This window comes from Mirounga angustirostris, unplaced genomic scaffold (genome assembly GCF_029215605.1).
Source record: "Mirounga angustirostris isolate CCGP_5_RB_7025 unplaced genomic scaffold, mMirAng1.0.hap1 SCAF_7, whole genome shotgun sequence".
Classification (NCBI taxonomy): Eukaryota; Metazoa; Chordata; class Mammalia; order Carnivora; family Phocidae; genus Mirounga; species Mirounga angustirostris.
In genome coordinates this window covers 86,396,303-86,409,814 of record NW_026991715.1, presented here as the reverse complement: position 1 = coordinate 86,409,814, position 13,512 = coordinate 86,396,303, and the positions used below count along the sequence as shown (strand labels likewise).

Below are 13,512 nucleotides of genomic sequence, written 5' to 3'. Positions count from 1 at the left end.
CTCATTCGAGATTTTGTACTTCACAGAGCTCCATCTTTCCAGTGCTTGTGAAAGCTACAGGAACTGGGGTTTCAGCTTTGTTGAAACCTTACTCATCTCTCCTCATGCAAATAGGGTGGGATTCAGGATAAGGTGGGCTATCTTTCACCTGCTGTAGTTTTTACTGAATTATAAAACCTCATCATTATTACATTTCAATGACACAGGCCCCAGAGATTGCATTATGACAAGGTTCTACTAAACTTTAAAATACTAAACCCTTTTAAAGCTGAAAGTATTTAATAATGTGTCTCATTAATTCTTTAACCTCTTATCTAGGTGACAAATATTCCTGAATTTATGGTTGACAAATTAAACCCTAGAGACAGTCCTGAAGTAGATTGACTGTAAACTAATGAAATACCCTGTAAAATTGTTCTGTCCAAGCTTGGATTCAACACTGGAAGTCTTCACCGTATCATTGCCACGGAGCTCTGAAGTCAACACGTTCATATATAAGAAATATCCATTTCATAATTGCCTTAATGCACCAGCGCATGGCTCCAATAAAAGTATCACAAAATCAGGGCGCCTGGGTGGCTCAGTTGGTTAAGCGACTGCCTTCAACTCAGGTCATGATCCCAGGGTCCTGGGATCGAGTCCCACATCGGGCTCCCTGCTCTGCGGGGAGCCTGCTTCTCCCTCTCCCACTCCCCCTGCTTGTGTTCCCTCTCTTGCTCTGTCTCTCTCTGTCAAATAAATAAATAAAATCTTAAAAAAAAAAAAGTATCACAAAATCAGAGATACAGGTGTCCTTTTCTTCACAATTTTGGCAACTATGTGACATTGCATTAAAGTTTCCTGAAAATGACACACGTGTTTCTTTCCTTTCACTTTCTTCAATGTGCCAACAAATCAACCTTCATGGGCACACTACCACATATCCGTCCTCTTCGGTGGGGTCCAAAGCTTAGATACACATTACAGAGGGTCTTTAAATTCAGCAAAGACACTTCCAGTCTAACTTCCAGTGATTTCCCTTCATGAAACTTCCGCCAGATTTGAGATAACTACTTTTGGTGCCGTTCGTGCCTTGCCACCTCCTCTCCCACACCTGGTAGGTGATATGCGTCCATCCTTCCGGGCTCAGCTCAGAGCCTCCCACCTCCCTGCTGTCCCTCTGCATCACTCGGGGCAGAAGCCAACTCTCCTTCCCCTGTATCCAAATATCCATCACCCGTGCAGTCAGCGCTGAGGTGACTCCCTTGCTCTCTGATCGTATGGCTTCTTGACTCCATATAGGACTTCTTCTCTCCTTTACTAGACCACAGGGTAAGATTATTAAAATCCTTTTCCCTCGGAGCCTAGCACAGGTACCCTGCCCAAATGACAACTTCAGTTAATGTTTATTGAAAGCTCAGTGCAAAATCTAAAACAGATTACCTTCAGGCTCTATTAAGGGGAGCCCCATAAATTAAATGGGATTAATTTGTAGTTTTTACCTAAGAAAATAGATTTTAACTTCAAAGTAATCTTATTAACTGCACTTTAAAAATCCATTTAGGAAGACAAATGAATGAGTCAAATTGTTTTTCTTGAAAACTCACTTCCATACAGGCAGCCCAGAATGATTTCAGTCCTGCGTGTGGCAAGGAAATCTGTCTCAAGAAAAGCAAGTGCTCTGATCTTTTGCTCCAGAGGGGAGTTTTGGACCAAAACAAAGACCTTGCTGAAACTTCAGATCATGCTTTGAAAGCCAACCAACGAAGGCTACCTTTGGTTTAGTGAAGAGTTTTATACATCCAGACCCTAGAGACACATCTTGCTTGGTAGCAACGCTACTCAGATTTGGGACCAGAAAATGAGCCCCAAGGCTAAGCTTGTGAATAAAAAAATTGGGAAGCTATATGGAGCATGGGAGCCAAGAACACTAGGCTCCATCCAAAGCCCTTAAAATATGCCCTTTTAAACAGCACTCTTCCAATTTCCCTCCTTTGCCTGTTCGGAGATTCAGAAATTCACTTATAATCTTTCAATGATAGACATTTATTGGGAAAAAATACTAAAATATTTAAAGCGTTAGCTGGCGTACTTCAAAGGAGCTAGTCCCATTGACTCGTTGTTCCCACCCCAACCCCTTGGTCCTTTTCTCCTCTGCCTTCCAGATTTTGTTTGACATTTGGAAGGTTCATCTCGGTACACAGGAGCCAGCCCCAATCCCACACTTGAAGTGAATCTGACTCTGTGCCAAAGGAACTTTGCAATCTTTGGGCAAGTTGCTAGTACACACATCCTTAACTCACTTATCATTTTTTAAAAACCTTCTTCTTCCTTACATTTGAAAAAAATTCCTTCACGATATAATTAATTAAACACAATTTTATTAAACATATTGAGCAAAATATGCAAGGTGGTGGGAGCAGCAGGGACAACGTAAGAGGATGTGTTCTGAGGAACCTACTACGACCGAGTCTTAGTTGTGCAAGTACACACGCCCCCGTCCAGAAAAGTACCTAACGGAGAAAGCACAGCACTGGGGCAGTGGTGGGAACCACCAGTTTAAGTGTTTTTAGCTCTTTCTAACAAAACACTAAGCTCAAATGGCTTAAACATTTAGCAAGGTGGCATTATTTCACATAACGAGAAGGTTGGAGTTGGTTCATTCAGCTGCTCAATATCATCAGGGACCCAGGCTCTACTCATTTTTGACTTGGTCGTCTAGTTGACTTTTGTCCTCAGGCTTGCCACTGCAAGGTTGCAAAAGTGGCTGCAGCAGCCCAAGCATCAACACTTACACCAATACTACCTTTAAACATTGCGCTCTGAGGGTAAGATGCTCCCTCCTTCTGAAGAGGAAGGAGGCCTCCCCCAGGAGTCCCCAACTGACTTCCCATTGGCCAAAATTGTGTCACATGCCAATTTCTAAATTCATCATCCAGCCTGGAGAAGAAAATTCTCATGACTAATTTAGATCAAGAACAATTCACATCCTGAAGCTCCTGGGTATCTGATTATGAATAAAATCAGGGTTTATTAGCATGGAAGGCAGAGGGGCAATGACTGGTCATTAAGCAACGATAGTATCTTCCATAAGGAGGTCACATACTTCAGGGAGATTAGGAATGCAGTTTGAAACCTCTATACTTTAATTTCTGGTAATGGGAACTTCCTGAAGGCTTTTGAGCAGGAAAATAACATGAGCAGGTTAAGATGTAAGGGATTTGGAAAAATTGTAATTCTGAAAATTATAATTCTTGTTTCACAACATTTACTGGTGTTACACATATTTTCATTCATTTATTGAACAAATATCTTCCGAACGCCTGCTGTTCCAAGTGTGAGGATGCAATGCTGAATAAATGCTGGGGTTCTTGCCTTCAGGAGAGCTTATATTCTGGTGGGGAAGGCAAACTACATCATTTCAAATTTGACTCTGTTTAAGCAGAAAGGAAGCAGTGTAATAAAAATACTCAGTGAGGGAGTGGAGGTGGGACTGGTTTAAATTGGCTGGTCAAGGAAGATTCTTGAGAAGATGATGCTTGAATTAAACCAGAATAATAAGGTGCCTGCCAGGGGAGGATTTGAGAGCAAGTTTGAAGCAGAAGGAACAAGTACAAAGCCCCCAAGAGGGATAATCTTGGCATGTTAGAGACCCATAAGGATCCTAGACAACAGTCAGAAGGGGGCGTGGTGGGAGATAAAGCTGATTTGGGTCGGGAAAGGATTTCTTAAACACCCTCGCCCCCTTCTCAGAGTTGAGATGAAGGAGAAGGACACGGACCAAGCCAGGCACGGCTTCTGGCCATGGTGAAAGGTTGTATGTTATTCCAGGTGTAACGGGAAACACACAGTTTTCAAGAGGGAAGATATTTTTCAAATTTTACTTTCTTTTTATTTTCTGGCTTCTGTGTGAAAAAAAAGAGACATAAGGGGCAGGAGCCCTCTTACAACTCTTTTGTAAGGCAGAGTCCCAGGTGCACGAAGGTGACTTGGAATTGGGTGGCAGTGGGACAAGTAGACAGGTATTATGGGATGCTTCCTAGAGACTGTGAGGTATAGGAGTTACGGTCAAGAGCTACTTGGAAAAGTTCGGTAAGAGCAGAGAGAAATTACTCCCTGGGAATGTTCTAGGCCAGTGCTTTAGTGTGCATGTGAATCCTCTAGGGATCTTTGTAAAGTGCAGATTGTGACTCAGGAGGTCTGAGGTGGGGCCTGGGATTCTGCTTGTCTAACCAGTTTCCAGGTGATGTCACAGCTTCTGGTCTGAACCACACTCAGTAGAGGGATTCTAGCACATGTGACCTTAACTTACATATTTAGTTGTATTTCCTACTACTGTCCTGTGCATACCATGTACAGACCGGTACTGAAACAGTGGCTACATGTTGCTAAATTTAATTAAGCTAAAATAAGACATTCAGTTCCTTAGTTGCACTACCACATCTCAAATGCTCAAAAGCCACAGGTGGCTAGTGGCTACTCTATGGGACAGCCCATGGATAACGAACTTGCCCTTATTAAAGAAAGTTTTACTGGGTGGCGCTGCTCCAGGCAGAGGAAACTATTTCTAGTTCTCTACACCTCCTGTTACCATCTTTCCTTATTCTGTCTTTTCCAAGGAACACACGTATTGTCTCTGTTCAAATCAAATGCATCTTTTAAGAACTATCTCAAATCTATGTCTTCTACGGAACTTTCCTGGAACTGAAACTGGGTGTGCTACTTCCTTCAAATCTGTGTATTTGGTTTTTCTCCGCGATGTGTTTCTACTGTATTTTGTCCACCTCGTATTCAAGGTACCCAGCTCTTTTCTCTGGTTGTAGAATCCCATCTTCTATGGGTGTGCACGTTGGGGAGGGGGAGGACTATTTCTCACTCACGCGATTCCGCGTGATTCGTGTGAGCCGAACGCTGCCCTCACCACGGTCATCAGCATATGAGCCAGAGGAAGTGACGTCAGTGCCAGGACATTGGCTGAATAATTAAAGGCGCTCTCTCAGCGGGGCACCCAGCCGGCCGGACGCGAGTCTGGGTCTGGCGCAGCCATTTTGCCCTCAAACGTGGAGCCCTTGGCGTGGGAATGAGAACCGCGGAGAGGAAAGCCAAACCAGGAGATGAAGACAGATCCTGGATGACATCATCTCGTACTTGGCTCTGCCTGTCTCTGGAGCTCCATCGACCCTCGACCGTTCGTTACCGGGCACAATCGATCTCCTCGTTCCGCTTCAGCCGGGGGCCTTGCTGATGCTCGGCCACTCCCCGTCCGGCCGCCCGTTCAGCCGGCCAGTCGCGCTCACGCTCCCTTGGTTGCAGCTCACAGGTTCGCAGGAGTCGTGCGAGCAGATACCTACCTAAACTACGTTTTTCTTTACAAGTCTTGATAGTCAAATTATTTTGACATGTTGATAATCAAATATGATGGAGCCAAACACAATTTTCCTTATATGCTAATGAGATGCTTATGGATAGTTCTCTCTCAAGTTTTTAGTTTGGCACATACATACTACAAATTGACTAGCCTCTGTACTAAGTCACCCAAAACAAGCCCAAACTCCCTAGTTAGCATGTGCTCACTTGCCTGGCTAACCCATATGATCCTCCGGCGTATTTGTCCTTCAGCCGCCCCACCTCCCGGCTTTGAAGGAAGTCTCTGAAAGCCACCGCCCTGGGCGCTGGGTGGGGCCGGCAGGGTGCCTCCAGATCCCACTCTCCCTCCTGATCAGCTCACAGGAAACTTCTTGGCTTCCTGTGTCGTCTTCCTCTCACTATTGTCCTGTAATATACGGAATCTGACCAGACCCTGCTCCTCCAATTGGCTCAGAAGGCCCCACAGGTACCACACTGTCCGGAAGGTTCCTACACCCCAAACTCAAAAGGTGGCCACAAACCCAGACGAACTCATCACCTCCCCCGCCTGCCACTTGCTCTCTAAAACTGTATTTCCCAACTAGCACTGGGCAGAAGGTGGAGTGATTCATTCTTGAAGGAACAAAGAACAGACCCTCACTCTTCCACCCTACCCCTCAAAATGTATTAATTCTTGTTGTTTACAAAATAAGACTTAAGCAGCACTCTGGAGGACTATGTAGATGGTAAGATTTATCTTTTATTAGAGATCTTATATTACATATTCCCAAAAAGATATAAAATCTTCCAAGAGAAAAATATCAAAACCTATTTGATTCCAAGATAAGCAACATAATCAAAATGAAAGCAAAGATTTTCTTCCAAAGGAATGTGAAAACATTTCGACACAAGTACAACAAAGACATGGGAAGGTAATTAAAATGTTTCACAACACATTTTATAGCATTTTATTTTAATCAGTATTTGAAGAAAACAAGAATGCCGAGTTCTCAAACACTGCAGGTAAAAGCTCAAATTACCAAAAAAAAAAAAAAAAAAAAAAATCACAGGAATGACCTACTCGCTCAACTGAACATCTGCGGTAACAAATGTAATAAAACCCAAGCAAACAAATATGCCACCGAGATCACAACTGAAATGTATGGTTTTTAGGTGTGCCAGAGACACTGAATTAATCAGTTCGTGACCACAACCCAAAGCAAAAGCATCCTCTCCTCATTTCCCTGATGATTTATTCTAAAAATAAAAAGCAGAAATTTGCTGGTTTAAAGAGAATTTCTGCTTTACCTGTGAACGGTGGCAACACACACTAAGACCCCGACTGACATGGGACAGATCCATCTCAAACAACCAGAAGTGGCAAAACCACTGTTATTGCATCAAGATTTTTTATTTCAACTGATCAGAATTTCCAGAATGATTAAGCACACCCACTTAACCACAGAACACAGTGAACTCCCAAAGGAAGGTTTTACATTTAAGATGCAATGAAAATACTGATCTTATTCCTGGGATTTGCTTCTGGCAATCTTAACATCTATAGATGTCCACAAAAAGGAAGTGTTTTTTTTTTTTCTTTTAGTTGTTTATCCCCCAAAATGAGGAAGGAAACTTACAGTACATGTTTATTGCATGAAATTACTCCCTTATAATATCTTCATCAACACCAGTATTGTTTCCTTAATTATTAAAGGCGAAAAAAATTTATGAACTTAACTTAGCAATAATTGTAAGAGCTGCATCTTGGTAAAAAAAAAAAAAAGGATGATCATCAGACTACCTGGTGAAACAGAAATTAGGTTTCAACTTCTCTATAAAGATGCTGGAATGGCAGGAGGTAAAAGGAAGTTTAAAGTCAGAGAATACTAAATTTATTAGGTAACACAAAGAGAATTTTCAAAAGTGTACATACTCAGTGAATCCTTTCTATCCTAAAACTGAATATTCTAAATGTTTCTAATGTTGCTTCAGTGTTAATGTCATGTTAATCATGATCCCAAATAAATTTTATCAAAAGTACTGTAATGGCACATAGGCTTGGAACTTCACTTTGAGGTTAGCACGTACAAAAGTTTGGAATTCACTCAACACACATGTTCTTTAATAAAAGAAATCAGGATGAGCTACCTATAAGTGGATTTCAAAACAGGGTCCCTTTTAAAGCATTCTTTCATAGAGTTACCTCCTGTGAAATGGAAACAGTGTATGGATTTTGCATGTCACAAAATCCTTGCTTCAAGCTGCCATCTTCTTGGCAGCAGCGGATTTTAATGAACAGTACTTTTTCTTCCTTGTTTTGTTTTCTGACATCTCAGTACATTCAAATAGTCAAAATGTTTAGAATAACATCACCACAAATTTAATGAAACAGATCAGAATGTGGCCAGCATTGTCAGGCAAAACCGATAACACTTTACGTGTCATAGAAAGTACTCACCTCCTCCCCACACCCGCCCTCTCCCCCTTCCTCAGTCATATGGACACCAAAAGATTTAACAAGACTTATAAAAAAATAAGGCACATTTATTTTGATATGGTTATTTTTAAAATAGAAAACCCCTCTCCGAACATCTGTATTCAAATGAGCTGTGTAAAAAGACACCTTGTGGTACCTAAAAGAGATTATGGTACCTATGGGATTGCTTTTTCTATCTTAGTGACAATGGAATAAATTGCACCTATCCCACATTGTCAAGTAATGAAAATATGCCTCTTTTTCTACTCTTGAATGATTCAAAATCTGCTATTTCTGGAAATACAAAGAGTGAGAAGGGAGGGGTCAAGTGGTACATTAGAAAAAGGTGTGAAGATCAATGATGTACAGATATCATAAGGGTTGATGGATTGCACTTTTCCACATATTTCAATACACAAAATTTTTCGAATGCGTATGAACGATTGCAACCATTTTGGCCATTAGCTATTACCCTTCAGCTTTTTATTCCATTTTGGTAAAAATGGGTATTTTTGTAAAACTAATGAAGGATCAGCAACATGAATACTTATAACAATCTCTTCACAACTCCCGACACAGATATAGTTAGTTAGCATTTAACCTGAGATACAATCTGTGGAGAGGTTGTTTTAGACATTTCTTCCTTCATTGTTGCATCGATTCATACTGATGGTGGTGATTCATGGATGGAACTTAAAGAAAAACTGGCTATAGCATGGCTTTTTTTTTTTTCTTTCTGTACTAGTAAAAAAAAAATAATAATAATAATAATTATAACAACAATCACAGAATTCATGTCCTCACAGTAGCCAGAAGCTAAAATAATGTGCTTCCTTATTGCACGTCAAACCAAGAAGTGTATAAAAGACAATGCTTCCCAATCCAAATTTGAAAGCCAGGTTCATCTCAACTGGATTCGGAATGTGCTGATTTCCATGGGACTCAAGTTGATCTCACTTATATTTCGGGCGTCTGGAGGTGAATGCATCAAGGATAATGATGAAGGTATGAGACTTGCGACAGTAAACATGCTAAAAAGCTTCTGTACCAAAATCTAGAAAATAAATGATAAAAAAAATTGCACAGTTAGGTCAACTTTGAAGAAAGATTAGTAGCACATCTATATATTTATTCAGTGGAAAATAGTAGGAGAGTAAAACAGTGTATTTGAAGTTTCCTTTTAATGATAAAAAGAGGAAGAGGAAGGAGATTAGATACAGCTATGCGTGCCTGGACACACAGACCACCCTGGGAGGGACACCTAGGAGAAGTGTAACCAGGAGAGGACAGCTCACTCTACATTCTTCTTCTGAATTTCTTGAGAACTTATCACGTGCAGGGGCCACTTTTTCAATAAAAGAAAACACATCTATGAGCCAGCAAGCTTTAAAAACATCCGTATCCTCTTACACCCAACATTTACACCTAACAGTTGTTGTTCTTCTTGTTCCCAAAGAGCTGAGAGAAAGGACACAGGCTCCTCATGTCAGTGAGTCCCATTTTCAGGGTTGGGGGGTTGCTGAGAAAGTACTACCCTCATCCCATGTCTCTCTGGACCATATAATCCCCTTAAAACTTGACGCCTTAATGTCTATATACAAATGCTTACAACCAAGTACACTCACATCATCAGTAATAAGGTAAAGTGTAAATATCATGAAAAACAAACCCAAAACCGTCAGTGCTTTCTTCGCACCAATTCCACGGAGGGCATGATACAAGAAATGAAGAAGCTTATCTGCCTAAGTGGATTTTGACCCCCTACCATATTGTCTTTTCTCTCCTTTTCAGACCCTATGCACATTCTAGTTGGTAGGGTTGGAAATGAATCTCTTAAGTCTGATCTGTGTTATCTGTGAGGTTTTGGAGAAGAGCTGGGTCAGCTGAGCTGCCCCGTGGGGCAGACCTGCCTGTGTGCCATGAAGCTGTCTTCTCTGAGCACAACCTGCTCAGAGCCAGAGGCAGAAGGCTGGAGGTTCATTTCCTTCCAAGGAGAGCCTGAGGGAACTATCAGAAAGACCAGCTCAAAGGAGACAGAAAAACTGGGCAGCCGGCAGGTCAGCCTGAAGACCTGTTTGGCTGGCACGGTGAGGACTCCTATGCAAATCTGTCTTGATCAGGAGATCTAGACCCTCATTTCCCCTGGGACAACAACTGACTGGAGCTAAGTAAGGTTGCTTCGGGGCCGTGGTGAAACTCCCTGACTGGCCAGTGTCACCACTTCCCTACCCCACCCCACCCCACCTTTAGTTATTATAAAACCTGCTTTTGCCCCTCTGAGACTTCATGGACCTAGATCCTACATGAGCATGTGTGAGAGAGGAGGGAATATTGGGGGATGGGGGGTGGGGAGAGGATGTTTTGTCGGCTGGCAACGGAAGGCCTAGGAATGGAGGAGAATGTTGCCCCTACACGTGCCCATGTTCCAGACGTGCATTTTGATGCTGACAAGGAGAAGAGATCGAAGGTTGAGAAAGTGCTTTCTTAAGATGGAGAGACTTGAGCTAAATTACAGCAGCTGAAGGGAATGAGTCCACGAAGAGGCAATGAAACATTATCTTATTGTCAGAATGATTAGCAGAAAGCAAGGACTTCAAAGCACATGAAATCAACCAGCAAAAACCACTTTTCAGCTCACCTTTCCCTGGGTTGTGGAACAAAGCAGCCCCGTGTCTCTGCTCGAGAAGCGGCAGTCAAACCCCTTCCTGTGGAGGATCAAGGCTGCCTCATCGGAATGCTTGCCATCCACCTGCAGATGAGCATAGAGTGACAAGACGCCACAGCGACATTAAGGCAAATAGCGACACCACTGTATACTCCACTGTTTTAAAGTCAGCGTCCCCAAACCAAAAATGCTCACTTTATTTAGCAGTGAAGCCAGGAAAATTCATTTCCCCTCCAGTCCCACATTCACTGTCACACCTGCTACATCCCCTCTACCTCCCCCACAAGGAGGCAGGTGACAATATGTTTTAAGTCACCTCATGCCCTGGTTTCTGGCACAGTCCCCAAGGACCTGGGTGTCCTTTTGTCTACATGCCACATACTGTTTTATCAAAGTTTCTTCAAATAAAGCATTTACTTTTTTTTAATTTAAATTCAATTACTTAACATATAATGTATTACTGGTTTCATGTCTAGGTAGAGGTCAGTGATTCATCAGTCTTATATAATACCCAGTGCTCATCACGTGCCCTCCTAAATGTCTATCACCCAGTTACCCCATTCCTGTAACCCCTCCCCTCCAGCAACCCTCAGTTTGTTCCCTATGATTAAGAGTCTCTTATGGTTTGTCTCCCTCTCTGGTTTTGTCTTGTTTTACTTTTTCCTCCCTTCCCCTATGATCCTGTTTTGTTTCTTAAATTCCACATACGAGTGAGATTATATATAATTGTCTTTCTCTGACTGATTTATTTCACTTAGCATAATACCCTCTAGTTCCACCCACGTCGTTGCAAAGGGGCAAATAAAGCATTTAATTTTTATTTATTTGGTTTTTAACATACACGCCAGCTGAATAAAGTGTACCTGAATTTAGTCCTTATCTGGTCATTGAATGATGTATCATCCATCTCAAAACTGAAACACACTTCTTTACTGAATGCTAATTTTTGCTAATTGCATTAACATTTTTAATCTTTAATGCACTGGTTCATTATTTTTATATAAAAGACATTTAAATTGAGTTAGTTATGCTTATCACTTGCTAGGCCAACCACATTTATTAGCTTGATGTATCATTTAAATTCACATTACAGAAGCTATTCTTCTTGTGCAAAGAGAAAAATACTAAACATGACAAGTCAGCTACAGGGATCGATATATACTTTCTTGCAGTAAAATTTCTTGCATCCATTTAAGTAAAGATGCCAGGAGTGCTCTGAATATTTTAAGTTACAATTCTCTTAATAAATTTTATGTTTCCTCAAGGGGGGAGACGCTTCTGATAATAAGCAAAATAAATTAAGAATCCTTGGACGAATTAAGAAAGGGACAGCTATTCAAAGGAGTTCAGTGTGCTCAGCACTGACCTGTGATGAAAATGATCCCTTTTTCTCCTCTGTGGCCACAGATACGAATATGTCCAAGTTCTTAATCATCTTCACTGGGGGATATGATTTTTAAATGTGCCACAGAGACATCTTTTCTGAGGAGGAGCTGTCAGCATTCTCACCACTGATTTGACTTTAATGTGCCTCAACAATTTAAAGCTGGCCTCACCTCGGATTCTTGGCTGGAATAACCTGCTTTATGATATTTCACACTGGTATTCTGCAGTGGTACTGCTAAGATTTTGTTTGAAGGGAGAGGAAAAAGTCATTTAAGGAATTCTGAGTCATCACAGGACCAACATGATAAACATAGCAAGTTTAAATCATATGACAATGTTTTCTAATAAAATTTCAAGGTGGGGCGCCTGGGTGGCTCAGTTGGTTAAGCGACTGCCTTCGGCTCAGGTCATGATCCTGGAGTCCCTGGATCGAGTCCCACATCGGGCTCCCTGCTCAGCGGGGGGTCTGCTTCCCCCTCTGCCCTCTTCCCTCTCGTGCTCTCTGTCTCTCATTCTCTCGCTCTCAAATAAATAAAATCTTTAAAAAAAAATAAAAAAATAAAATTTCAAGGTGTTTCACACAGTCCCAAAAGAGCATGAAAAGAGCACAGTAAAAAAAAAAAAAAAAAAAAAAATCCTTCATTTATCACATACATAAGGTCTCCAGAAGGACAAGGACAAGTCTCTCGTGTGCTAAGTGTATAGGCTTGGAATAGTTACTGATCACCTAAGCATCAGTTTCTTTGCCTATAAAATGGACCTAATGCAGGTTTCCCCTCTTCATGGAGTCATGGCGTCTAGTAAGACGTTGAAAATATGAGGTATGGTGGCTTTGCTTATAGGACAGAATGTGTTGGTGTAGAAGCTACAGAAAATGGATCAGAACCTGGGCTGGGAGTCAGGCAGCTCGACATCTAGATCCTAGCTCTGCAATTTCCTAGATGCTTTTAGCAAAACCTGGTTTCTCCTGTAGCATAAAATGGAGATGAAATTCAATTGTGTAACAGAGACTCAGCCCAGTGTCTGCAGCAGAGGAAGCCCTTGGTACATTTTAGCCATTATTCTTTCTGTCATTGTAATCTATCAGATAAGTACTGGTGATTATTTTCCCAATAGCTCACTTAATTTTTTATTCACAAATTTTCTTTAGTGACATTATAACTCTGTAGCTGAGGAATCAGAGACCCTCCAAACTGTATGTCAACAATTATGCATCAAAATCATAACATAACAAAATCATGACTAAGTCCCAATTCAGATTCACTATTTACATGGTCTATTGATGAGGCTCTTTTAAAAGCACTTATCATTATAACCTGAAGCATTTAGCCATTTTAACTCACTAAACCATCCTTACAAAACCACCAGACAGCAGGCTTTGTGAAAATTCCTGCAACACATCTGCTCTTGAAATAATGAATGTGTGAGGCCTTTACCAGACTGGAGGTGATAATAAAAAAAAAGCAAAAGGAAGCATCTTTGGAATTTTGCCATTAGTTTTACAAGAGATTTAAACAATGCAAAAGTAGAAATTGAAGTCATAAAGAGTAATTTTCACTGATGGAAAAATGTTACACTTTCTCTAAAAACCAAAACTGCATCACTTTCGTAAGGACCAGAACACCAACTGAAATAGCAATCATCTTGTCCAAGTTTTTAA

The 13,512-nt window shown here is 41.3% G+C and overlaps 1 protein-coding gene across 1 annotated transcript in view; it reads right to left on the bottom strand.

The window, feature by feature from the left end:
- Positions 1-6,065: 6,065 nt before the first annotated feature.
- Positions 6,066-13,512, bottom strand: part of MAN2A1 (mannosidase alpha class 2A member 1) — a 166,949-nt gene continuing 159,502 nt past the window's right edge. Inside the window, exons 21-22 of the mRNA XM_064596459.1 lie at positions 10,440-10,550; positions 6,066-8,855 (exon numbers count right to left, since the gene is read on the bottom strand). Of these exons, the coding sequence (XP_064452529.1) occupies positions 8,703-8,855; positions 10,440-10,550 (264 nt within the window). The 3' untranslated portion in view covers positions 6,066-8,702. The remainder of the gene's footprint in view (positions 8,856-10,439; positions 10,551-13,512) is intronic.